Below are 24,693 nucleotides of genomic sequence, written 5' to 3'. Positions count from 1 at the left end.
AAAGAGCCTTTAAAGTCTTCCAAAAGAATAAGCTGGCGAAGTGACTCAAAATTGTTCTTTACATCATTGGCAGCACACCATTTATCAAAAAGAATGCCCTTCTCCCGTGCAAATTCAACAAAAGTTTGACCATTAGCTTTCCTGTGGTTCCTAAATTTCTGCCTATAGGCCTCAGGAACAAGCTCATAAGCACGCAAAATGGCCTCCTTTAACACATCATATTGCATACTGTCTTCTAAAGAAAGGGCAGCTACTACCTCCTGTGCCTTGCCTACCAGTTTACATTGGAGGAGGATAGGCCACATGTCTTTTGGCCAGTTCAGTGCTGAGGCAATTCGCTCAAAAGCATTGAAATATGAATCAACCTCTGCTTCTCTAAATACTGGTACCAACGAAATATTTTTACTCACATCAAAACCTTGTTTACTGGACACTGTTTCAAGAGCTGCAGACTTGTCAGATATGGTTACAGTGTTACTGGAAGAGATTTTCAGAGCTTGAATTTCAAGTTCCTTTAGTCTTATTTCCTTTTCAATTTCCAACTTTCGTATCTGTAAACGGAGATCATACTCTGCTTTACGCTCTGATTCCCTTTCCTGGGCCTCCAGCTGAAGGCGGACTAAGCGAATCTTGAGCTTAGCATCGGGACTGGACCCCGGAGACTGTGGAGAGAAAGGGTCGAAACGAGGTAAAGTAGCGGGAGCAGGTCTCCCAGCCTGTTCTACAGGAGGCGTGGCTGGTGCAGCTGGCTCAGCTGGCTCCTCCACACCTTGAGATGAAACACCTGCTGTAGTAGAACTAGCCTCGTCAACCTCAGCCACAGGCTGAACAAGAGTAACAAGGATGCCCAATTCAATAAGCTTGTCTACAACCTGTTTCTTGACTTCATCCTTAAGCCCATACTTTTGAACAGGTATATCAAAGTGTGCTGCAATGCACAACAAGTCATCTTTGCGACACACATCAAGCTTCTCAAAAGAGGGAGCATCCACAAAGTCCTGCAAGTTGAAACTCATTTTGTTTTTGTTTTTTTATCTCACATGCCAAACAAACACTAGGAGCAACTTCCTATCGTCAGAAGGAAAGCACAGGAATATATCCCGGATGAGCCCCCACTTGTTACGTTCCTGCTTACAGTACGTAACCCTTCTGTCAACAGGGAAGAACTCACAAGAGAGTGAATGGCAGTGAATAAGTTATTTATTTATAATTGTTGAATAAATTTAATAAACAACAAAATGAAGGTTTTGAGGAAAGTGTGGGGGAAGGGTCAGCTGTGGGGTCGTGCCAAACCAAAGAAATAAATATAATAAAACAGGGCCTAACTCAAATCTTTCTGAATGAAAATGAAAATGAAAACAAAAGGCCTGGCTGTTTTCTCTAAAAGTGACAGCAAAACAAAACTTACACAGTGGCAACAACCCATAACCTAGTGAATGTAACAAAGTGAACTACGTGTGTGCATGTATAGGGTACCCAATCTTACCTCTGCTGACCACCTTCCTACCACAAACCTTCAACTACTGACAGCAATATGTGAAATGACAGCAAACAGGAGGCAGAGAGTGAACCATGGAGCATGAGGGCTTATAAAGGAGAATCCTCCAACTGATTGGATAACCAGCCAAAGCACAGGCCAATCAGCCACTCCTCAGGAGCTCACAGGTGGCAGCAACAGGAAATCCACAGGTTCTACCCATCTTCCAATAATTACCTGTAGGAGAGAGGTGAGAGGGAGACACACATGCACACACACACAAATCCTCCACTCTGCACGTAACAGCAACATTTGAAATTTCTCTGTAGATGAGAGACAGTTGACAGAGTTTTAAAATATAATAACTCCTTGTGTCCACCTGCAAAAATGACATTTTCACGTTACAATTCTAAATTATTGAGTAAAGAGTGGCCTTATCAAAAAGAGTCAGTGATACTGATGTTACAGAACCTGCTCTTACATTTCTCTCTACTGTAACAATGTTGCATCTTTTTTAGTCATAGTTGAGCCTAATGCACAAAACTGATTTTACAAAGCTGTACAACGAAGAAAGAAGGAAGTGAGGCCAACTTTTCTAATAATCATAACTCACTGTTTAACTGAGTTTGGTTGACAACATGTAACTAAACGCCTACTTGAGAAATGAATTACAAGCATCAAGGGTTGCAGACTCGCAGTTTTTGAATTGAATTGAATTGAATTGAATTGAATTGAACTGTTGCGCTTTAAAGCTGCTACATGTGGGATATTCTCTTTCATACTATACACTATTTTAAATGTACTCAGCCTACCTCAGTAACCCTCCCACTTTGCACGCACACTGTAAATGCTGCTATATGTGGGTGTTTATATTGCTGTTATTTTTACTGTTCTAATTTACTTCTTTACTCATCAGCTTTAACCTTATTTTAGTACTTAGTTTTTTCTCATGACTGTACACACAGAGCTAAGATTCACTGGAGACAAGTTCCTTATTTGCATGTATAAACTTGGCCAAAAAAGTTTATTTTGATTCTGATTCTGATACATACTCTAAGACAGTTCACATCCACATGCATGAACAAGATACATGAAAAGTAAACACAGTAACACACACACTAGCTGTCAGTTTTATTTCACGGAAAATACATTTCATGAGATACAAGACAAGACACAATCTGATTCAATGTTGGCCCAACACCTTAGCCAACCTGTGCATTTTGCTAACTTCATTTAACTGTACTATTATGTCTATTAGTTCATTTGCTAAATAACAACTGATGCGCTAGAAGAAACTATGTTGGCTTTTATGGTTTGTATCGCTGTTATCTGACATAATGACACAGCTGTTTAAAGTGCATCACCCCTTTAAGTTGTAACTGTTGTGTGAATATTTTAAGTATTTACAGTATTTCTGATGGTTTCAGAGGTTGGAATATTTTGAGAGCATCTATCAAATATTAGCGACCTTTTCCTTTTCTGTATTATTCACTATGTCGTGTTTTTCTATTTGTGATGCTAGTCAATGTACTTTACCATCATGAACACAGGTTAAATGTGAGTGTACATGTTGGGAGTTTCAGGGGTTTCACATTTCTTCCTGTATTTAAAGTCTCCTCACACGATAGCTGTGTCACACGCAGCACATCTTCCATCAGTGGCCAGAGAGTTGTGGGTGAAATGCTCTTTTTTTTAAACATTTATTTTTATCTCATTTTTTTATCTCTTCTTTGAGAGTGTGTGTGAGAAAAAGTTTGTAAACCCTTTAGAATGACCTGGTTTTCTGCATTATTTGTCATAAAATTGGATCTGATCATGGTTTAGGTACAGACAAACACAGTGTGGTCAAAGTGATAACACACAAAGAGTTATAATAACCAGTGGCACCTGGTGTACCTCCGCTGTCTGCCTCTGATTGGGCAGGAAACAATAAAATGAGTTCGGTGAGTGGGGAGGTGCTGATGATTTTCTATGTGAGGCTAGAGAGACACAAGGCCTCAGTCTTGTGTGTGGCAGCACAGTTTTTCTGGGGACACAGATTTCCTGCTGCGTGTGAGATGCCATCGAAGCAGTGACCGTTCATCGTGTCTACACTGTGTTCCGCTGTCCTTTGCTTTTGTTTTTCCGCTGGTTCTTGCAGGATGGGGAGGGCTGGGGGTGCATTGTGTGAGAGCGGACTAACTCCTTTTATTTTTAATTGCTCCGTTTGTTTTGTTTGTTTTACTTACTTCCCTGTAGTGATCAGTGATCTTTCTAACTATCAGTTTTAATCCCTACAAGTCCTGAGACCCGACTAATGTGTGCTGGTTGTAGTAACATGGGAATTGTCTGCGGTGCTATTAAATATGTAGTGGTGTTTTAAGCATGCAGTGATTTCAGCCCTGGTTTATTGGTCTCATGTGCAATAGGCATTAATGTTATAGATGATCAGACCCGCTTTTGGATGAACAGGATAGTGATTTTATGATATACACTGTAAATAATAAATATTAACATTTATTTACCTTCCTTCTATGTCCTCTGATTTATTTAATGCTTGCCCTGTGGTGCCAGGTTCAACAATATTTAGAGTCTTTACTAAACATGCAAATTAAACATCCCAAGTGCTGGAGGAAAAAGTACATGAACCTTGGATTTAATAACAGGCAGCAACAGCCTCAAACCGTGTTTCTTTTAGCTGCACATTAGACCTGTACAGCATTCACAAAGAATTCAAAACTATTCTTCCTCACAGGACTGCTTCAGCTCAGCTAGATAACGATGTCTAGTGTGAGTGTCTCTTATTCCACAGCATCTCCGCTGAGTTGAGGTCTGGACTGGGCATCTACAAAAGCAGGATTTTTTTGATGTCATTCCATAGTGGATTTATTTTTTATGTATAGTGTGATTGTCCTACTGCATCACCCAACTTCTACTGAGCTCCAGCTGGACATTCATCCACTTTATCTTGGAGGATACCTTGATAAACATTTGAATTTATTTTTCTTTAGATGAGGGTGATCTGGCTAGAACCAGAGGCAGCAAAGCAGCCCCTAATCATGATGCTGCCTCCAGCATACTAAACCTTTGGAATAACAGTCTCATGTTGGTACGCGAAATGCAAGGTGGACAGTGGTTAGCACCGTTGCCTCGCAGCAAGAAGGTCGCCAGTTCCCATCCTCGCGTGGAGTTTGCATGTTCTCCCCGTGCAGCGTGGGTTCTCTCCAGGTTCTCCGGCTTCCTCCCACAGTCCAAAAACATGTTGAGGTTAATTGGTGANTGTCTCTAAGTGTAGCCCTGTGATAGACTGGTGACCTGTCCAGGGTGTCCCCTGCCTTCACCCTAAGTCAGCTGGGATAGACTCCAGCCCCCCGCGACCCTAGTGAGGATTAAGCGGTGTATAGATAATGGATGGATGGATGTTGACACGCTGTGTCCTTTTTACACTAAAACAGTAGTCATCTTTACTTTCATCAGTTGTTTCTTTTCTTTTTAGAGGAGTGACTGAAGAATACTTAGGAACCTGGGACACACTGGTTGAAGATATTTGTCAACTTCGTGGCATGTCATTTAGGACAGATGAGCACATGCAGGGTCAGACGCAAGAAAAGAATAAAGCACGACAAAATTGCAGTGCAATTCCTAAATTCAAAATAATGGTCCAACATAGGTCATTTAACTTCCAACCCAATCACTGTCAAACTAGCTTAAAATAACTTAGAATAAATGTATTTAAATCAAAGAACGTTCAGGTGTTATACAGTCAATTCAAACTATTCAGAGACAGCACAAGGCATCAACGTGCTCCTTTGTGCTGCCACATGTAGGCAGGCTGTTCCTTATCGACTTTGGGCTACACCCATCCAGGAAAAGAGAGGCAGGTATGAGTGACTGTAAATTTTCCATCCTGGGAGATTAAGACAGGTAGACAAATGTTTGAGGATTTTCCACAGCAGCAGCAACTTCCTCAGTCGTGTGCCACTGAAATCATGCTTGTTCAACGATCTGGGTATGGCAGAGTCATGAACAGCTCCTCCTTTTAATATTAAACTGATTTTTTTTTTTTTTTTTACCTCAGCAAACAAAATGTGAGAAGTCATTGTGATTATGTTTTACCGTTTCCAGTTCCATGCAACACAATACACACTTGATTCTTGTTCAACAGTTAATGATTGCGTCGATAACAAACTCCAATATGGTTGAGTTTTGATTAAAAGTTATACAAAACTGGCATTGTAAGGAATCTTTCCCAGACATGCTTTAGATTGTAGACATGATAAATGTGTGTGTGTGTGTGTGTGTGTGTGTGTGTGTGTGTGTATTGTCTGATTGTGTTGTAGTCATGCATAACTTCCTGTCTTCACTGTCTCAGGTGTTCCCAGTTGGTCTGCTCTACAGTGATGTCTAACACCTTATGATACCAATAACCAACAAATAAACCCGGCTCCAGGAAAACACCAGGCTGTTATCAAGACAGAAATCACAACTACTATCCAGAGCGGCTGAAGGCGAGACAATACTTGTCTAAAGTTCTGTGTGTACAGTAGCGTGTGCGTGTGTGTGTGTGTGTGTGTCTGCATTGAGTCAGAAGACACACCCTGTTCTTGGTCTTAGTCAGTGTGTCTGTGGCAAAAACATAATGTGTGTGTTCAGCTGGCCCTTGGGCTACTATTTCTTTACACGTAGGTGATGATCAGCAGCGGGCTGACACACAGCCTGGCAAAGTTGAAACACTGCCTGCAGGGCATGTATTGTTCTGGGGAGTTACTTCTTCTGTGTGACAGTGTTTCCTCTCCAGAGCACTGTGGTACTTTCCAGATGGAATAAAAAAAACACAAAAAATTGTAATACATACATTGTCTTGATAAAGAAGTAACACAATGATTGCAGATCAGTACTCCAGCATCACATCTTTGGACATATGTGGAGAATATGGCAGGTTTACTCTTTGTTGAGGCATGCTAGTGGAGCATTCTGGCATTTAGGGAATTCAGCAGTTTCATTCTTCCAGCTTCTGTCATTTTCTGCAAAAAAGAATCTCACCAAGACATAGACTGTGTTCACTTAAGTGAACAGATGCTATAAAACATGCTCCATGTACAAACTTAGACACATTTGGCAGATAGCACAAAAGAAATTAATGGACCATGCCACTGTGACAAAATGATTTAAGAAGTGATTTAAGAGTTGACTACTGCCCCTTTGGTTGTATACCATCATTGGATTACATTGAATCTTAAACGACAGACTTTTGTCTGCAAAATCCTTTTAATTAACTCTTGTCAGTTTATTAATATAAACTTTAAAAACAGGGTTACTGGAATTATTTGTGTAGAACACAAAGTCATTTAAGTAATTTGTATTTTTTTTCAGTTTCTATTAGAATTTCTGTTAATATTTCATTCAGCTTTTAGATTGTTTGTTACCAGGTAATGATAATGATTATGACCTTGTTTTGAATGTAGTTATATTGGTTTTACTGAAAAGTTTCTTGTTCTTACTTTTAAAAATATTGCATTAGCATTTATTAAGTTTGAGATGTTTAGATAGTTTTGTGGTTGGACTATCTTACAGAGACATCTATGGAAATGTGTTCATTTCCAAGTAAATATAACGTACACACACACTTTTGGTCTATGTAGTTTTCACAACATATCCAGCTTTTATGCCTTTTAAAGCTCTAAACAAATTCACAGACACTATTGTAGCGGTTTATTTTGCAAACTAAAAGTCTACAGTCATGTAGTGTCTCTGTGAGACTGTCACCATTTAGGGCACACTAAAAACCTGAGGGATAAAACTGACCAAATGTGGGTCAGCATAGTTTATTCTGTTATAGCTTGTTTGTATTTCTGTTAATCAGTCACAGTCATTGTGGGCAGGATTAAATAAAGGATCCCCTCAAATTATTGACAGGGGAATTGTTTGTGTGAAACATTTGCACACAAAGAGTTGAACACTGTGATTAAATTTAATTATCCAGCACAAAAAACAGCAGAGCAGCATCACTGTTCAATCCCAATCCTCAGCAAAACTTTCAGTTCTTGTTTCATTTTCAGGTTGTAGGTGTTGTTTCCTGTGGTGAACAAAACTGTAACGTGCAGATAATGGAAGGCGGAGAGAGTGCCGACTGAGACGATCAACCAGTGGGAGGTTTATACCTGCAATCTCCATCCAGTGAGTCAGGCTAGTGTAGTTCAAAACAGGGTTACCTTTACCTACTGCCAATGTATATACACCACCCTGTGTTGGTGTCATCTCTTTATGATGCTGTTGGGATATTTAGCCAGACAACAATGGTATGGTTACAACTTGATGCAGCATTCATACATTTAACCTCTGGTGCATCAGATTTGGTAGAACAAGTTCAATACCATCAGCGTCAGTAACTTGTTGTTATGGGATCTCTGACTTACAGTTTTAAATAAGCAGAAGTAAAAAAGTCAATATTCACTGGGGTTTTTAAAATATCCATCTGGGGACATGAAGATGTATTGTGTTCCAAAAACCCCCAATTTGGCAAAATTGTCTCTGATCCATGGAGCCCAAGGTTGTTATTTTGTGGAGCTGTTACTGACTGAATGCGTTTTCAGGTGAAGATGTAAAAAATAAATAAAAAAATAGACTAGGGCTGAAATGGTTAAGGTAAAATCTGAGTTTGTAATATCTAACTTAAGTTTAAAATGATCACTTTTTTATTGAGGAAAATTATCTAAAAAATAGTTAGGCATACTTACACTGGGTTACAATAACCCTACTAAATAAAGTGAAGTTGTGTGCCAGAGCTATGTCGATCCAAACTATTGAAGTTTTCAACCTGCTATAATGTTTGTGATGTGTATCATCTGAGTTTATCCTGTTTAGCCATGCTCATATTTGGAGCACAAACCACAGCGGAGACTGAAGAAAATTTTTGTTTTGTGGGTTTTGGGGAGAAACTAAAAGTAATCTAAGTATTCAAATTCAAACGTTGACCTGATGCAGGATCTACAAGTCACATGTTGACGGTTTTAGCATTCATCCTCATGGACGCTGGAAATCTGGACAAAAAACTGTGCAAACGTCTTTAAGAACACAAAACAAATCTATCAACAATTAATATTTTTAGCTGCTTCAACAAGTAAATAAAATCTTTCTTTTTTTTAACATAATTATAGTTTTCATTAGGATTCGTAACAGAATTTCCTTTTTGGTCTTGCGTTATTTTCTTGGCTCCTTGGTGTCTTTGTGTTGACTCTGTGTCTACGTCTGGTGTGTGTGTTGATTCATGAGTGCAGGGAGTGGTGGTGAAGGGTGGGACTCTGACACATACTGTATCACATCAGCCAGGTGAGACAGTGTTTATAAAGCAGCAGCCAGGCAACAGTCCACATTTTCATAAAGCAAATAACGGAGGTGTGTGTTCCCGCAAGAAATCCAATTAACCAGCTTTGATTTTTTTTTCTCTGAAAACTGCTGTGTTTTCTCAGACTGTCTTAGAGGAGGAACACAACATGAGATTACTTCTACTTCTAACTGGTAAGATTTCCCTTGTTTTTTTTCTTTTGCTTTAGTGTTTTATTTTCTTGCCTTTCTTCTTCATCAAGTGTGTCCTGCTAGTTTCCAACTTGAACTTTCCACACCAGATTTTTACATTCTTAAATCACTGTCAGCTAACTGCTTGAAGCTTTTCATCCATCAAAACACTGCAGCAGCTGATCACAGTTACACTCCATTTTCTAACAGAAAGGAGGAAGTAGCCTCACATGAACTGCTGCAGTGACTGGTTGTCATGAAAATTGCCACAATCTCAGTTTTTGATAGCACATGGTTACAGAGCTGTTAACAATGAAAGGATTCAATTAGTGTGGTTCTGCTCTGCAGGCGGTTCCACCCAAACAAGGACTCGGGGAAATCTAATTTCTTTCTTGAAAGGATTTCAATTTTTCCTTAAATGCCAACACACTGTCAGTGTCAGTTTTCAAATTGTTTATAGAAAAACACAGAGACAGCCCATAGCTAGTCAGACTGAGATATTAACGGACTCTACGGTCTCTGCTGCTCCTAATAAGTGGGTAAGGTTTACTTTAACCAAATTCAAATAATAGAGTTTATTTTTATAGTAAAGAACAAAGCTCAAGAATACAACAATGTATGTACTATATGTACCTTATACAGCAGAAGAGTGCACCTCTGCGCAATATCACATAATTGTCAAATTATTTAAAATATCACATTATATCTAAGTGGAGAAGTTTGGCATTTGCTTCAATGGCAAATGAAAAACTAGCAGTTGAGACATGTATTCACTTCTGTTATATACTGTCTATGGTTTCATTTTGAACAACAAAAGACCAGTGTTCCCCATGACATTAGTTAAATCTTTTAGAATTGGAATCAGCAGATGTATGGCATTTAGCAATACAAATTCAACAATTATCCAAACAGTTGCCAATTAAATTTCTGTTGATTAAGTGACTAAATAAATAATCAACTAATCTTTTCAATCTAGTTATATTACTACATAACCTATCGTCATTACAGTTATTTATGGCGTGTAGCTACAGTAGTGGAGAATGACTAGAGACAAATGGGCTTTTATTGCCAGAGACTAATAGGATAATGAGCATTTCTAAAACCATGGGCCACAACAATGTGTAATGCAGACAAACTGAGGACTGTTAAACTAGAAATGATAAATATGAACACAATGACTTTGTTTTAATCTGAGGTCTTGTTCAAACATCAGATTCTATGTGACATGCAAAACTATCCTCAAATCCTTATAAATGTTAAAAGAGAAATTATTATTAATTACTTGTTTAAGCTGCTCACAGATTTCACCCCTCTGATGCTTACATACATTTCCTTAGTATTTGGTAGCATTGCCTTCATGCAGTTTGACTTGGGTCAAACATTTTGAGTTTCCTTCCACAAGCTTCTCACAATAGTTTGCTGGAATTCTGACACATTCCTCCTGACAGAACTGGTGTAACTGAATCAGGTTTGTTGGCTGCCTTGTACCACATGCCTTTTCAGCTCTGCCCACAAATGTTCTACAGGATTCAGATTAGGACTTTGTGATGGCCACTCCAGAACACTAACTTTGTTGTCCTTATGCCTCCTTATAACTAATTTGGCGGTATGTTTCGGGTCAATGTCCATATGGAAGACCCATTTGCACCCAGTCTTTAACTTCCTGGCTGAGGTCTTGAGATGTTGCTTCAATATTTCCACATAATGCTCTTTCCTCAGGATGCCATCTATTTGTGAAGTGCACCAGTCCCTCCTGCAGCAAAACATCCCCACAGCATGATGCTGCCACCCCCGTACTTCACAGTTGTAATGGTGTTCTCAGGATTGCAAGCTTCCTCCTTTTTCCTCCAAATGTAACGATGGTCATTATGGCCAAATAGTTCAAATTTAGTTTCATCAGACCACAGAACATGTCTCCAAAAGTTAAGGTCTTTGTCCCTGTGTGCATTTGCAAACTGTAAATCTGGCGTTTTCATGTTGCTTTTGGAGGAATGGCTTCTTCCTCTCTGAGTAACCTTTCAGTCCATGTTGGTACAGGACTCCTTTCACTGTGGATAATGTCTATCTCTTACCAGCTTCAGCAGCATCTTCACAAGGTCTTTTGCTTTTGTTCTGGGATGGATATGCAGATTTCGCACCAAAACACTTCATCTCTGGGACACGGAACCCATTATGGCCCACTGTGACCTTGCATTTCTGTTTGTACTGCCTTTCTCCTGACAGCTATAGCAGCAGCATCACAGGCCCAGGAGGACTGCTCAAGGGGGGCATGTTACCCACCCAGCGATGACCTGCTCCTGGGAAGGGTTGACCAGCTCCAAGCATCCTCCACCTGCGGTCTTACCGGCTCCGAGATCTTCTGCACACCCTACCAACAGGTAGGAGCACAGTCCTGCGTTTAAAGGACATTTCATCTCTGTGGATTAAAGGCACATCAGACACAAGTTTGTGTCATTCTTTTGCTCGATATTAGTATCAGGCTTTAAAAAAAAAAAAGAAAAAAAAAACACAGAGATGAGACCTTCAAGGCTCTGTCAAGTTCAGCTCATTTCAGTTAAAAATATGAAAGTCATTCCAAAATTCAAGCTATTGTTTTTGAGATAAAACAAAAGAAGGAAACTAAAGTTTGGAGTAGCAGGAGTACCAGTTCTAAAACATTAATATTGGCCTTCTAAGCACCCATATCAGACACTGCCTCAGCCAGCTGTGTTCACAAAGGACACGTATGGGTCTCCACGTGGAGTTTGCTCTAGCAAGGCGAGCAGTGCAGAGGTCATGGTGAACAGACAGACAGGCAGGATGGAGCTGCTGCTGGTGGTGGTTTTGGTCAGATTCCCTGCTGTCCGTTTGTGAAACTGTCTGATTTTAGTGCCAGAGCATCATTTTGCAACTGTAATCTTTGACCGACGTCTGACAAGTCACTCACCAGCCCGTCTGCTTGCACAGCACAAACAATCCATTACTGGATGTAAAGGCTGGTTTTGAAATAGGACTTGCACTGCCCAGAACAGTCAAACCTGTAATGTTGTAACATTTATTCTTGCTTAAAATAGGAGGGAAAGGACCTCTACCTCAGATCGTTTTTTGTAATACAGATCAACTATTTTCTTTAATCAGGAATCATTTTGAAGTTAGTTTCTAGAAAACCCACCAAAACAAGTGAAACGGCATTGAAACTATAGTGAATAGGTTAAGCCTGCCTAATCTAGCAGTTGTTTTGTATTGTGTCTCTGCTGTGCTGTAAGAATTCCTAAGGCATTTAGACATTTTAAAATAGATGTTTTATAAGATATTTAATGAGTACTATTTTAGCTTTTTAATGGTATAATGACAAGAGGAGTTGTGCAATACAGAGCGAGAGGGCAGCACAGGTCACAAAGTGCCCATCAGTTCATAAACTACAGTCCAAAGTAACAAAAGATGCAACATGTAAAATTAACTTGACACTCCAGCTTCCTTCTCCCAAGTAAAAGTAGTGCTACAATACTAGAAAAAGAATGTAGTTTTGCATAACAACATTTACCCAGGATTTCAACAGGACTTTGAAATCTGCTGTTAGTTGTTTCTCCATTATAATTTCAACTTTTACAGTTGTCTTGTTTATTTGGTGTTGATGTTAAAATGAAAGTTTCAAACCTAAAAGAAACTTTAAAGACAGAGCAGCAGCGAACAGAAGATGTTTGTGTTGATGTTGCATAATGTTCATGGATGGCAGGGTGTGTCTGTGGTGGATTAGCCTTGAGGAATGAATAGTTGTGTTAGGTGTGGACTCTCTTCTTTTGATCAGTGCTTTCTCTTTTTTTTTTTTTTTTACCTGAGCCACACCTCATCCAGACAGGGAGGGGCAGGAACACAGGAACATTCAGCTGTAGCTCAGAGCTGACGCATTCATCACACACACAAACACACACAGTCGGCACAGGAAACCAGTCCTGTCTTGTTGGATATGCTGCATCATACATACTGCGGCAGGTGTCAGATTTTGCAACAAATAATTGAGTATAATAAATAAGTTACAATAACATCCTTTTTTAGCAGAAAGTCTGTAGTTGTTGTTTAATCTAGTGGTTAGTTGCCACTGGCATAGAGTGAAGATAGTATTATTGATAGTATTTCAAAATAGTTTTGATAGTAATATAACACTAGAGATATATGGGACTGCTGACAAGTTCTCTGAACAATGTGTAACGCAGATTCTTTCTGATATGGGAATAAAGTTGTTTTTAAATTGCAGTTGCTGATAGTTCAGTGCAGTCCTCTCCCACTCAGCAGTCCATAGTAAAGTAAAAGTGGTCTTAGAGTTCTGACAGATTTAAACAGACCAACTGACAGCCAAGTTGGTAAAAACCAGTTCACAAAGCAGAGCAAAAGTAGTGTCCTCACGCTGAGATACAGGCCTCAAGATGTAGCAGACAAAAAAGCCGCAATGTTTCAGCCCTGAAAAGTCATTTTATTTCTCTGTTAATTATTGATCAATTGATTATAAACAGTTTTGTATACACCATCTTTTTGAAGGATCTGGGACTGCTCTCCTCAAGTTATGGTAACAGACTGTCTCTAATCCTCCTTACATTTGTATTTTAAGTTTATTTCAGTCTCCAAAAAAGAGACAAAACAGAGAACCCAGAGAAAACTCACACAGGTACAGGGAGTACAGGCAAACTCCACACAGTAGGGCCGTGGCCAAGTAGGTGATTTAAACCAGCCAACTACCAGCTGTAAGTGCTGGCGCCTCCACCACTGTGTTAAAACACTACGCCTAGTCAAGTTTTAATTTTATGTCATCATGCAGACTAAATGCTGAACCAGAAATCCATTGCTGGATTTGTTTTGGGGGAGATTTAAAAACTGGTATTCACAGTATATTAAAGATGTGGATATAATGACTTTTAAGGCTTCAGCAGCACAAAAATGCTGAGATCTGTAATCATTTTACACTTAGTGTTAAAGTGTACTTGTCTGGTAGGGTTTTATACAATAAACGACCGATGCTGCTGTGTTTCTCAGTGTGGAGAAATGCCACCACAGTCTCCATCTCACACACTGAATCAGCATTTTGTGAAGCAGCTGCCATAGCAGCTGGTTTCACTGTACTTAACCAGTTATGAGTTCAGACAGGAAGGAGACTTGTCTGTGTCTGTTTGGTAGTGCCTTCATTATGAGTGGGACTGTGGGAGAACTCTCACTGACAGTAAGAGGGTCCTGGCTTTGAACTTCCTCATCAGCTTTCTGTGTGGAGTTTGCCTGTTCTCCTTTGTGCTGCGTGGGTTTTGTCCAAATTCTCTAGAGAATTCCCCCCACAATCCAAAGAAATGCATGGTTCTCGGTTTCTTCATGTGAGCCTTGCAATTGAACGTCAACTTCTCCAGAATGTACTCTCATCCAATAACAGCTGGGATAGGCCCAACTGCCATGCAGCCCTCGACAGGATAAAACTGATGAGTGGATGGAAGTGTGTTTTCTCTCCTATCCCACTGCGACCACTTTGTCCAGCTTCCATTCACCATTACAGTCTATGTCATACCACCATGGACCAGACCTTGTAATAAATGTTTCTACATATTTGTGGTAACTGTTTAGAGATGTAGAGGCTAACTGTTAATGTCACAGTTATAAAATGCACATTAGGCAGATTAAGTTTTCATTTATTGACATATTTATAGATTGTGTATTATGAATGCAAACCTACTGTAAATGACAGGTACACTGATGCTAGGTTGTGTTCAGTCTCCATTTTCTATGACAACAACCGATCTGGTGTCGTCTCGGGTATTTCTGTTTGGGATGTCAGAAAGAGTATGCATTTAGAACAGCAAGGTGGTTTTACAAACAGGGGCCATGGACTTCAGGGGGTCCAATGGGAAAAAAAAAACATGCATGTAAAAATTTGGGGTTTGAAAGGAGACTGGAAAATAATTAACTTTTAAAAGTTATGGGTTCAGAAAAGGAAGCATTATTTAGGCCTTTATGTTGTAACAGTCAGCAACCAAATCGAACTTTACCCTACAGGGAAAGCAGCCATGGTCTGTGTGCCAGAGTGACAACAGTCATGTTCAAAGTACCCAGCATTAGGGGAGGGAAGCAATATTCACTGGTGACAGCTATAGTCCAGCTGTCAGTGATGTGAGCACTGGTGTGGGGTAAATGTCCAAGTAACAGTTTGGCCACTAATTAACAAAGAACGCTCCTAAAGTTTGATTGTATATGTAGATTTTGATTTAGGGGTGAGTGGACACTCACCAAAAACTAATCTGTATTAGGTATCTAGAGTTTACTGTAGATTGAATTGTGTTTGATTTGTTTCAGTTAATTAAAATTTGGTGAGGTAGAGTGTTTTTGTGGACGTGACTTTGTTTTCCCTGTGCCCCCCAGGTAATACAAAACTGATTTTACACATACAGGGTCAGATTTAAATTAGAGCAGCACATTTTCCCTCTTCGGCTTCCACTAGGACACAGTTTGTGGCAAACTCGATTAAAACACTGTTTACCACAATGCAAAGCTAGAACGGCCAGATCAGGCTGCCCATCTGATACATATAGATTTTCTGTCCCTATGGAAGTTGTGTGACCTGTTTCGCGGCACATGCTCATGACAAAGAGACCAGTTTGGAAGTTGGTCTTGGGTACATGGGTCAGTTTAGAGGCAAAAACTTTCCATTTAATGACACAACTCCACCCATACTGTATATGCCCCAAACATTACTCTGTGACCCTGCAAGTAAACATTGCATTACTTTTCTTCTCTTTTTTTTCTCTACAGAGAGCCATGAAGTGCTGCCCATGTGACTCCAGGAACCCAAACAGTCAGCTGGCCCACACTCTCCAAAATGTCCTGTCCACCTCTGGATCAGACAGATGGTGGCAGTCCAGGAAAGGTGGGAGGGAAAGCAAGAACTTCACTAGTAGTCATGCAAAAAACTAAAACTTAACATATAATCTTGAGGTTGTTGGCATTTGCCTGTATTTTTTGTTCGTTGATGCATATTCTGAGCTGTCTTTAGTAAGGTTGTGTTATATAACTGTTAACTGACCCTAACAGTGACATTTGGCAGCAAGAAATGAAACAAACTGATCTACTTTTTAATGTTTGTCCTGTAGGAGAGAATCCAGTTACTCTCCAGCTGGACCTCAATAACCTGTTCCAGCTTGACAACCTGATTCTCATGTTCAAGGTATGATACAGTCTGCTGTCGCTAAAAACACCGTGTGACCTGCACAGATACTGTCATTGCGTTCTTCGTTTCATCCCAAATTACTGCATCTGAAGATTCATGTGGTTTTAAATTTTATGGACAAAAAAATCAAATGTAAAAGTGTAAATTAATAATGATATTGCAAACAAATATTGTGTATTTGTAAACACACAAACATAATGCACAGATAGAGACACAACATATTTTGTTGGTAACTACGTTGGAAAAACCTTTACCTCTGATGTCAGGTGTAAATGTGGGGTGTGTTACTTTTCTCTGCAGGGTCCTCGTCCCAGTGCTTTGGTCATTGAGAGGAAGCTGGATAATGACAGAACGTGGCAGCCTGTTCTCTACTTGGCTACAGATTGTGAACAGGCGTTTCCTGGTGTCCCCACAAGAACTCCTCTCACCCTGGACCAGACATACTGCTACACACTGCCCCCTACTGGAACAAACCCCTACCAAGATCATACAGTAAGAATGACGGCTGTACCTTGTGTGAACTTTGGTTGAGTGAGACTGTAAAAATACTACTTGCAGGACATTCCTCAAACTATCTGCAGTTCAGTTATTTGAAGCGCATTGTCAGATTTGTCAGCTTTATGTATCATTTTGTATACATTATGTATAAATTTTAAAAACATGTACATTGTTCTTTCACAGATTGAGTTCAGTCCTTTGCGTCAGTATGCTTATGTCCCAGCTCCCAACAGCCAAAAAATTGAAGGTAAGAGTTTTCTTATGTCATGAATGACTCCCTGGGTTGTAACTGAGAGGGAGTACAGTTTATAGTTCTCTGGCTGACAGCTGTTCCATCCACAGGTGTGTCTGGGCTAACGGGCCTGAGGGTAAGGCTGACAGAGCTGGGCGATGTGCCACGTCTACCTGGCAGAAGTCTCAGTAGGTTTTACGCCCTAAAGGAGATGAGAGTGATAGGTAGCTGTATGTGCCATGGACACGCCAACCGATGCCTGCCACAAGAATACAACAACCAATTGTCTCCTACCGTACAGGTATGATATGCAGAGAACTTTATTAAAGCTTACTGATGACCAGATCAGACTTTCAGTTTTGGAGGTGATACATTCGTCATCAGAAACTCAAGATTGCCAGGATATACATGGACTTTACAAGTGGATGTAAACTTTTGTTTGCGGCCCTGCCTCTGCTACTAATACCAGACATTAAAAGAAAAAAAACATCACTGCTTCGTGGGACATTGAATTTTAGTTCCATAACTGGTATACTTAGGTCAACAAGCCCAAAGAGAAGTTGTAAATCATGTCTAAATCATCTACATATGTTTTCTAATTTTAACATACTTGTTAGTATTTGTGAACTAAACGTGCTGCTGATTTCATTTCAACTTTTGACTTTATGCATACTGACAAAACTTGATGCACATTATTTCATTTTAAAATGCTTGCTGCAATATGGCAGCTTAATGGAAATGCCCATGTCTCTGATACCAGGCTGATCACAGCCTAAGACAATCACCTTTTGATTTTTCGTGCGTTTCCTTTAAGGTGAACCCTCAGTGTGACTGCCAGCATAACACAGCAGGTGTGAACTGTGAGCGTTGTGCTGATCTTTACAACGATCTACCATGGAGACCTGCCGAGGAGGGCAACACCCACACCTGCAAACGTAAAACCACCTACACCTGTTCTATGTCTCTTTAAACTTTAATACTACAATGATAGAGCATTAAGTGAACAACAAAAATCATTGGAAAGACTCCCATTTTTGTCTTGTGAAAAAAAGAAAATCTCCTGAAAACTGCAGTGGTAGAGGTTCAGCAGTGTATAACTGGTTTATTTCTGGTTCTAATGAAGCCTCAAAGTCTGAATTGAAAACCTGAAAATTATATCCAAAGGAGGGAAATTTTATGATGATTGGAGCTCACGCTCAGACAGAAACAATTAATATTTTTATGTTGCAGCTTTAACACAAGAGGATGATGTAGACTATTAGTATGATCCTCCTGTTAAACTAAATGAATATAATAACATTTAGAAATTAGCTTTAAATGTAAGGAACATAGCTCAAGCCCCTACAGAGGATAAAGTAGTGTAATGGATGGATGTACTGTATAAAAATAGGACTGTAGAGGAATAGTACAGCATCTACATTTATAGATATGTCGCAGCAATGCTTGAACTTATTCTGAACAGGTAAGTTAGGTGTTTATAAAGAAATTTAGAAACCATTTCAAGGTTTATTTAGGACACAGTGATGTTGGGGTTGTCTTTCCCAGCTAACTTACTGGGTGCTGATTACAGTTATTAAGTGGGGAAAAAAAACAACTGCTAATGTCAATATACATCAGCTTCCTGGAAAGACAAACAGACATTCCTGAGTTGTGATCAGAGAGAAAATGAGCCACAGTGATTCTCTGTTTTACAGGTCCAGTCTGTGAAAATCAGGTAGAAATCGTTTTGTAATTGTAACTGCTGAGATATTTGTTGACCATCAGACCAGTTGGAGCCACAAAACTGTGCAACTTCCACTGCGGCCGAAAATTACTTGTAAGAATGCAACTGAACCACTATGCAGCAGAAACAGCAGCTCAGCTGAGTGCATCCTGACAAAGCGCAAGAGAGCGTATGGAAGAGAGAACTTACAATATGAGATTTTGTCAATCCAGGAAGCTATTTTTAAAAATATTTTTCACTGACCTAATTTCCTAGTTGTTTCCTAAAAACTCCAAAATATCAAGTTGGTACTTAACAGTTGCAACCCTTTCTCAATTTTCTTTATTGTAAATTAACAAAACTGTGCAGGACTTCCTTGGAAATACTCTAGTGTTTTAGCTGAAAAATAGCTGATATTTTCTAAAAACTATGAGACGACTTTCAGGTTTGGACAATACAGGGCCAATAAAACAAACAAAAAAAGATCTTCTTTGGCACAGTATCAAACCATAATTTGTAGAAAAATATTGTCTTACTGTAGTAAGACAAACCAGTTTTCTGACAGTAACCCCTAAAGCGTGAGAGACTCAGCAATACACACACCAGAATACACTTCTCTGTGAACCAAAATCTGTGAAATAGTGCTTTCAAAATCACAACCAAGACCCACATTACAAGAAGTGTCGCTGAGAAGTGAGAACCGAACTTCTCTTGGAAAAATACTAGTAACTTTTAAGACAAGTTGTTGTTTGTTTGATTACTGTCTTATTACCTTTCACCTTCCCAGAATAGGTCAGATGCAGTATATTGTCAACCATAAATCTGCTTCTAATTCCTCTTTATAAGATGCCGGTACACACATAAAATTAAATCAAGCTTCTATCATGTCTAGCAGAGTGGGCCATTAGTATGGGCCAGAACTGACCCACAGTGTTTACAGTCTGCTACATTACTTAACATGTTTTTCTTTGCTCCTTTTCTTGTGTTCATCAATTCATTTAAAATTCTTATTGCACATTCTGTTTGCCAACCCCTTTGTATGGTCCTCAGGCTGTGAGTGTAACAGCCATGCCCAGCGCTGTCGCTTCGACCAGGCAGTGTACGAGGCCAGTGGGCGGAGGAGTGGAGGTGTGTGTGAGGGTTGTATGCACCACACCACAGGGCCCAAGTGTGACCAATGTGCCCCCGGTTACCAGCCAAACCCCCGCAGCCAAATGGACCGTCCTGATGCCTGCATACGTAAGTGAAACAGAAATCCTTTTGAACTTTCAGTCTTCACACGCCACATCAAAAATCTGTCAGTAAGTTGTGGCAAACTAAATCGAAAATTGATGATGAGCAGCTCATGTTTGTGTTGTGCTGTTGCAGGCTGTATCTGCAGCGCTGAGGGAACAGTGAATGGAGGCCGTTGTGATGACAGCACAGGCTCCTGTCAGTGCAAAGTCAATGTGGAAGGCCCTCGCTGTGACCGCTGCAAGAGAGGATACTACGGCCTGAGCACCTCCAACCCGCTCGGCTGCACCAGTGAGTAAACCAGCACCTACACAGAACACATCACAGTTTAGCTTTAGTTGTGTAATTAAGTACAAATAGGAGATACTTGTACTTCACGTGTATTTTATTTTTTAGATTATGTCTAACTGTTGTGCACTATAATTAAAGCTGAAATGTTGCACTCACTTAGCTACATTTATCTGACAACTTTAACTCCTAGGTTCTTTACAAAGTAAAAATGTTTGCATCCAAAGTATATAAGGAGCTTATAAAGTGTCGTGCTTTGTTAGTAAAAACAATAAATACACTGCTGAAACATTTATTCAGATTGTCATTCTTGACTGACAGAAAACTAATTGTCAATCATTTATTTTCATGCAAAAACACACGTTTTCTATATTTTCAAGTGTGAGTTTTCTTTTTTTGAATTCATGCATTACTTTATCAGTGATATTCAACTGACTCAATTCATAATGACTAGTGAATAGTCTCATGAATAGTCCTATAGACAACACTTTGACTCAGCCAAATAGTCTTATAGTTTTGCACCTTTAGTGTTTTTCCGTTTTATACATTTCCGATATGAGTACATTTTCCTGTACTGAGATATTGTCAGTGCAGGATTTTTACATATAAAAGAGTGTTGTTAGAGTGTATGATTAGCATTGTTTACCGAGGATCTGACTGCTTGTTCTTCCACTGGCAGAGGGTAACACATTCACTTCATGCTCCTGAATATTAAATAGGTCACTGATCCCTCCAGCTTTGGTAAAAATGCACATTTGACTAAATTTTCCTCATTATGTTGACCAGTATGTGTCTTTAAGATAGTTACTGATGCTGATGTTTTTTAAATGAATTCTGTAAAATCTAACAGTTAACAACAATTGTAACGTACTTGTAATTTTGTTGGTTGCTTCCCACTGTTGCCGACTGCTTACTCAAAGGGAATCCAAAGGCAACTTTGGATTGTTGGATTCTTTGTTTAAAATTCGTAAAGTCTTCACCTCACTATGTGAAGTGCTGTGAGATGACATGTGTTGTGAATTGGTGCTATATATACAAAATTGAATTGATTTTAATTGAATTTAATGTCTTTGGACGTGATGTGTGGAATGTTCAGTACTTCTTCTAACTCTGACTTCCTCCTGCTGTCCAGGGTGTTCCTGTTCTCCAGATGGCTCGCTGTCAGATGTGTGTGACCCGGTGACTGGTCAGTGTCCCTGCCGTTCCCACTTCCACGGCCTGACCTGTGACACGTGTGTAAAAGGGTACTGGAAGCCATCCCTGTCAGAACGCTGTGAACCCTGCAGCTGTGACCCCACCAGGTCAAAGAGTGACACCTGTGACCAGGTATGACCTTTAAGCCACATCAGACTAGACCAGTGTGCTACAAACACAGTTATACTGGTATTTTCCCAGAGCCACATGACAAGACTGATATCAAATATGTCTCTTTGCTTCCAGTCCAGACACAAACCTTGAACATGTTTTGACGAGCATAACACTGGAAGTTGTTCTTTCTACTTTGCTACAATTCAAAACTGCATTTGGTCAAAACAGACCACAATCAAATGAATCTAAATACTATTTTGACATATAACTGACTGTAACCTCTAAAATGTAAAACAGAGGCTAAAATTTAAAAAAACAAAACAGTGATCAAAAACACACTGCAGTGATTACAGTCAGGCTAGTTAACAGTAGCTGGCACTTTAACTAACAGTAATTCATCCACTTTTTTTCTTTTGCTTTTTTCCAGCTGACAGGTCAGTGTCAGTGCAGACCAGGCTTTGGAGGCCGAACATGTACCGAGTGCCCAGACAACACTTATGGAGACCCTCTCATAGGCTGCCAACGTGAGTCTGCCATCACTGATTCGTCTATTTACAGTCTGTATTGCTGTACCAGCCATTTAAAAAGTTTGCTTTTGGTTCATGTAGGATCTACACTTCAGTAATGACACTTGGTTTGTTATCTGGCTTCATGCACCATGCTCAGGTTAATGAAGCGTCATTTAACATGCTCATACAAACTGCAGTCACAGTAATGTCTAATACTGCCATGGCAACGTGTCGGAAGTTTGCTCCTGTCGTTTCACATATTGGCTGCTTTATTCATGTCCCTTTTAAAATTTGCACTCACCTGAAAAAGATGAATAGAAATATGTAAAATGTATTTGGATGCTACTACTCAGATTACAGTTTGATGTGGTCAATGCCTTTAACACAGACCCACATAGATGGAATTTTGTATTTGGATCACCCAATTACTATTTTGAATTTTTTTTATTGTCTTAGCTAACCTCTCACTAAGTTTAACTAAAATGATTAGAGATCAATAGCAATAATCTTGTCAAATTAGAAAAAAGTTTAGCACTGGAAACCTACTCTGTTGTCATAAAATTATAAAAATGTTAATTCATTCAGAAAAAAAGCAACAGTTGCATTGTAAAACTAAGCTATAGGATGGACCATACATGCCAAAAATAGCTGGCACAAGTAGTATGAGACCTATTTCTCAATGATTAGCAGTGTGCTGTTATTACTTAGCCCCGAATTTTGATTCCTGGAATGTGCACATATTTACCATCATCTTCACAGTGGGTTGTCTCAGTTAGTCAGTGTTGTTGTTGCTTCTGTCCTTTAACTTAAATAACTGTTGTCTAAAGTTTAGGCCCAAACAGATTCATCATTTTCATTTTACAACAGTGCTACCTACAAACCGTGTATGACTGAAGGTCTTCTTAAAATTCTTAAAATTCTGCATTAAGGAGGCTTAAAGCCTTTCAGACAGAATATTATGGGGAAATTCTTGTCCTCTGATCTTCTCTTCTCTATCTCCTCAGCGTGTCGGTGTGATACTGATGGAACCCTTCCAGAGTTTTGTGACAAGCAGACGGGGGTGTGTCTCTGTCGGCCGGGCGTCACTGGGACTCGCTGTGACTCCTGCAGTCCTAAACACTGTGACTCATTCCCTGCCTGTGAGTTGTGTCCCTCCTGCTTCTTTACTCTCGATGGCCAGCGTCAGAACCTAAGCTTAGCTCTGGAGAGACTTCCTCCCAGACTTCCTACTGGAGCTGGTGGTGATCTTGCAAACTTCGGGCCCCGCATTTGGACCCTAGAGGCCAGCCTGAAGCAGATCCAGGACTCCATCTCCCTTCCACCAAAAACTGCTGGAGAGATTGATGATGCTCTTTCCCTGCTGGAGAAGCTCCGGTGAGCAAAAAGTTGACATCTTCAGAAAAAGAAACTTTCATTTGAATTTAGGAAACTGCTTTAAGATAAAAAAGAAAAACACTAGTCAGTCTTTAAAAGGCTTTCCATTGTTGTTGGTGGTGTGTTTTTTTATATTCATGTGTGGCATTTCTTTACCAAAGATTCTTTTTTTTCCCTGATGCCTGAAACAACAACTCTCTTGTTTTGCAGGGACCAGATGAATCAGGTTGATAATGACTTCTCACCCCTGACAAGAACTCCAGGTCTTGACTCAGAGCTGGATAAACTGGAGGCTCTGCTGGACAGCCTCATTCCGGTGTACAATGCTAAGAAAGATGGTATAGACAACTCCATCACGCCCAACAATGAAGGTAAGGAATGAAAGCATTCTAGTCACTGCAGTACTCAAGCAGGTTTACTGATGCTCTGATTGCAGGTGTTTTGATGTATACATTTTTGTAACAGCAACCTATAGTAGTTCTTATTAACATAATCTTCTAATCTTTCTATCTAAAATAAGGCACAAATATCAACATGTTTGTGATATGTGATACAGTGACCATCTAAAATATACTTGTGGTGTCTTTTTCTGTCTAATGCAGGAGCATTTACGGCCATCAAGGATGCTTACAATAAGTCAACTGATGCTGACAAGAAAGTAAACGACAGCAAAGACACAGTAAAGGAGTCGGCTAATGTCAGGGAGGAGACAAAGGACATTCAGAACGAAGTACAGCCAGCAAACACAAGAGATCTGGACGAACTAAACCAAAGCATGGCCTCCCAACCTGACCTTACTCCTGTTGCCAAAGAGGTACCTACCAGAGCTGACCTCACTTTAGTAACACAGGACCAGTTTGTGTTCTGTTTTGTGACATAATGAAAACTCTAATTAGTGTTTCACCTTGAAACATCTTTTGATTTGTAGCATATAAAGGGATCAGTTGTTATTTGAATTTAGTCTAAATGTAACTGTTCTGTTATTTGGAAGAGAAAAAAAAAAGAAAAGAAAAAAATAATAAAAAAAAATGCATCTATGCTACATTTATTTTCTTTCTTTAAAGAAAAAACACATAAAAGAATTAAGTGAAATGTTTGCATATTTTGGGTAGTACTACGACAATTAATTTGTGCCTTTTAGCATGAACTTAACTTTTACCAAAATCTTTTAACCTTGTGTGCAAACTGGTTTCTTGTGAAGGCTGCAGTCGGGAGGGTTCATAACCTATCAAGGTGGAAGGGGTTCATCATCAGGAGAGCATAAATGTTCCAATTTTACAGGAATCTCCCTGATCGATTTTTATGTGTTGATACAAGTGGTTTGGCATGACCAACTGTAGAACGAGAGCAAAGTTCAGACAGTCACAACATTTGGGCTCATCTTCTGTGGACTCAAATGTT

At 39.6% G+C, this 24,693-nt stretch overlaps 1 protein-coding gene across 1 annotated transcript in view; it reads left to right on the top strand.

Annotated features, from left to right (window-relative positions):
* The first annotated feature begins 8,805 nt into the window (after positions 1 to 8,805).
* Positions 8,806 to 24,693, top strand: part of lamb3 (laminin subunit beta 3) — a 20,918-nt gene continuing 5,030 nt past the window's right edge. The window contains exons 1-16 of the mRNA XM_008303587.1: positions 8,806 to 8,851; positions 8,926 to 8,974; positions 11,195 to 11,349; positions 15,734 to 15,848; positions 16,072 to 16,145; positions 16,449 to 16,640; positions 16,830 to 16,893; positions 16,989 to 17,179; positions 17,693 to 17,813; positions 19,631 to 19,819; positions 19,949 to 20,104; positions 21,234 to 21,427; positions 21,837 to 21,933; positions 22,923 to 23,292; positions 23,503 to 23,663; positions 23,895 to 24,106. Coding sequence (XP_008301809.1) covers positions 8,950 to 8,974; positions 11,195 to 11,349; positions 15,734 to 15,848; positions 16,072 to 16,145; positions 16,449 to 16,640; positions 16,830 to 16,893; positions 16,989 to 17,179; positions 17,693 to 17,813; positions 19,631 to 19,819; positions 19,949 to 20,104; positions 21,234 to 21,427; positions 21,837 to 21,933; positions 22,923 to 23,292; positions 23,503 to 23,663; positions 23,895 to 24,106 — 2,316 coding nt within the window. The 5' untranslated portion in view covers positions 8,806 to 8,851; positions 8,926 to 8,949. The remainder of the gene's footprint in view (positions 8,852 to 8,925; positions 8,975 to 11,194; positions 11,350 to 15,733; positions 15,849 to 16,071; positions 16,146 to 16,448; positions 16,641 to 16,829; positions 16,894 to 16,988; positions 17,180 to 17,692; positions 17,814 to 19,630; positions 19,820 to 19,948; positions 20,105 to 21,233; positions 21,428 to 21,836; positions 21,934 to 22,922; positions 23,293 to 23,502; positions 23,664 to 23,894; positions 24,107 to 24,693) is intronic.

The sequence above is a fragment of the Stegastes partitus genome, unplaced genomic scaffold (assembly GCF_000690725.1).
Source record: "Stegastes partitus isolate 25-593 unplaced genomic scaffold, Stegastes_partitus-1.0.2 Scaffold2039, whole genome shotgun sequence".
NCBI classification, from domain to species: domain Eukaryota; kingdom Metazoa; phylum Chordata; class Actinopteri; family Pomacentridae; genus Stegastes; species Stegastes partitus.
The sequence above is the reverse complement of the archived record's forward strand: the minus strand, read 5'-3'. Positions and strand labels throughout refer to the sequence as shown.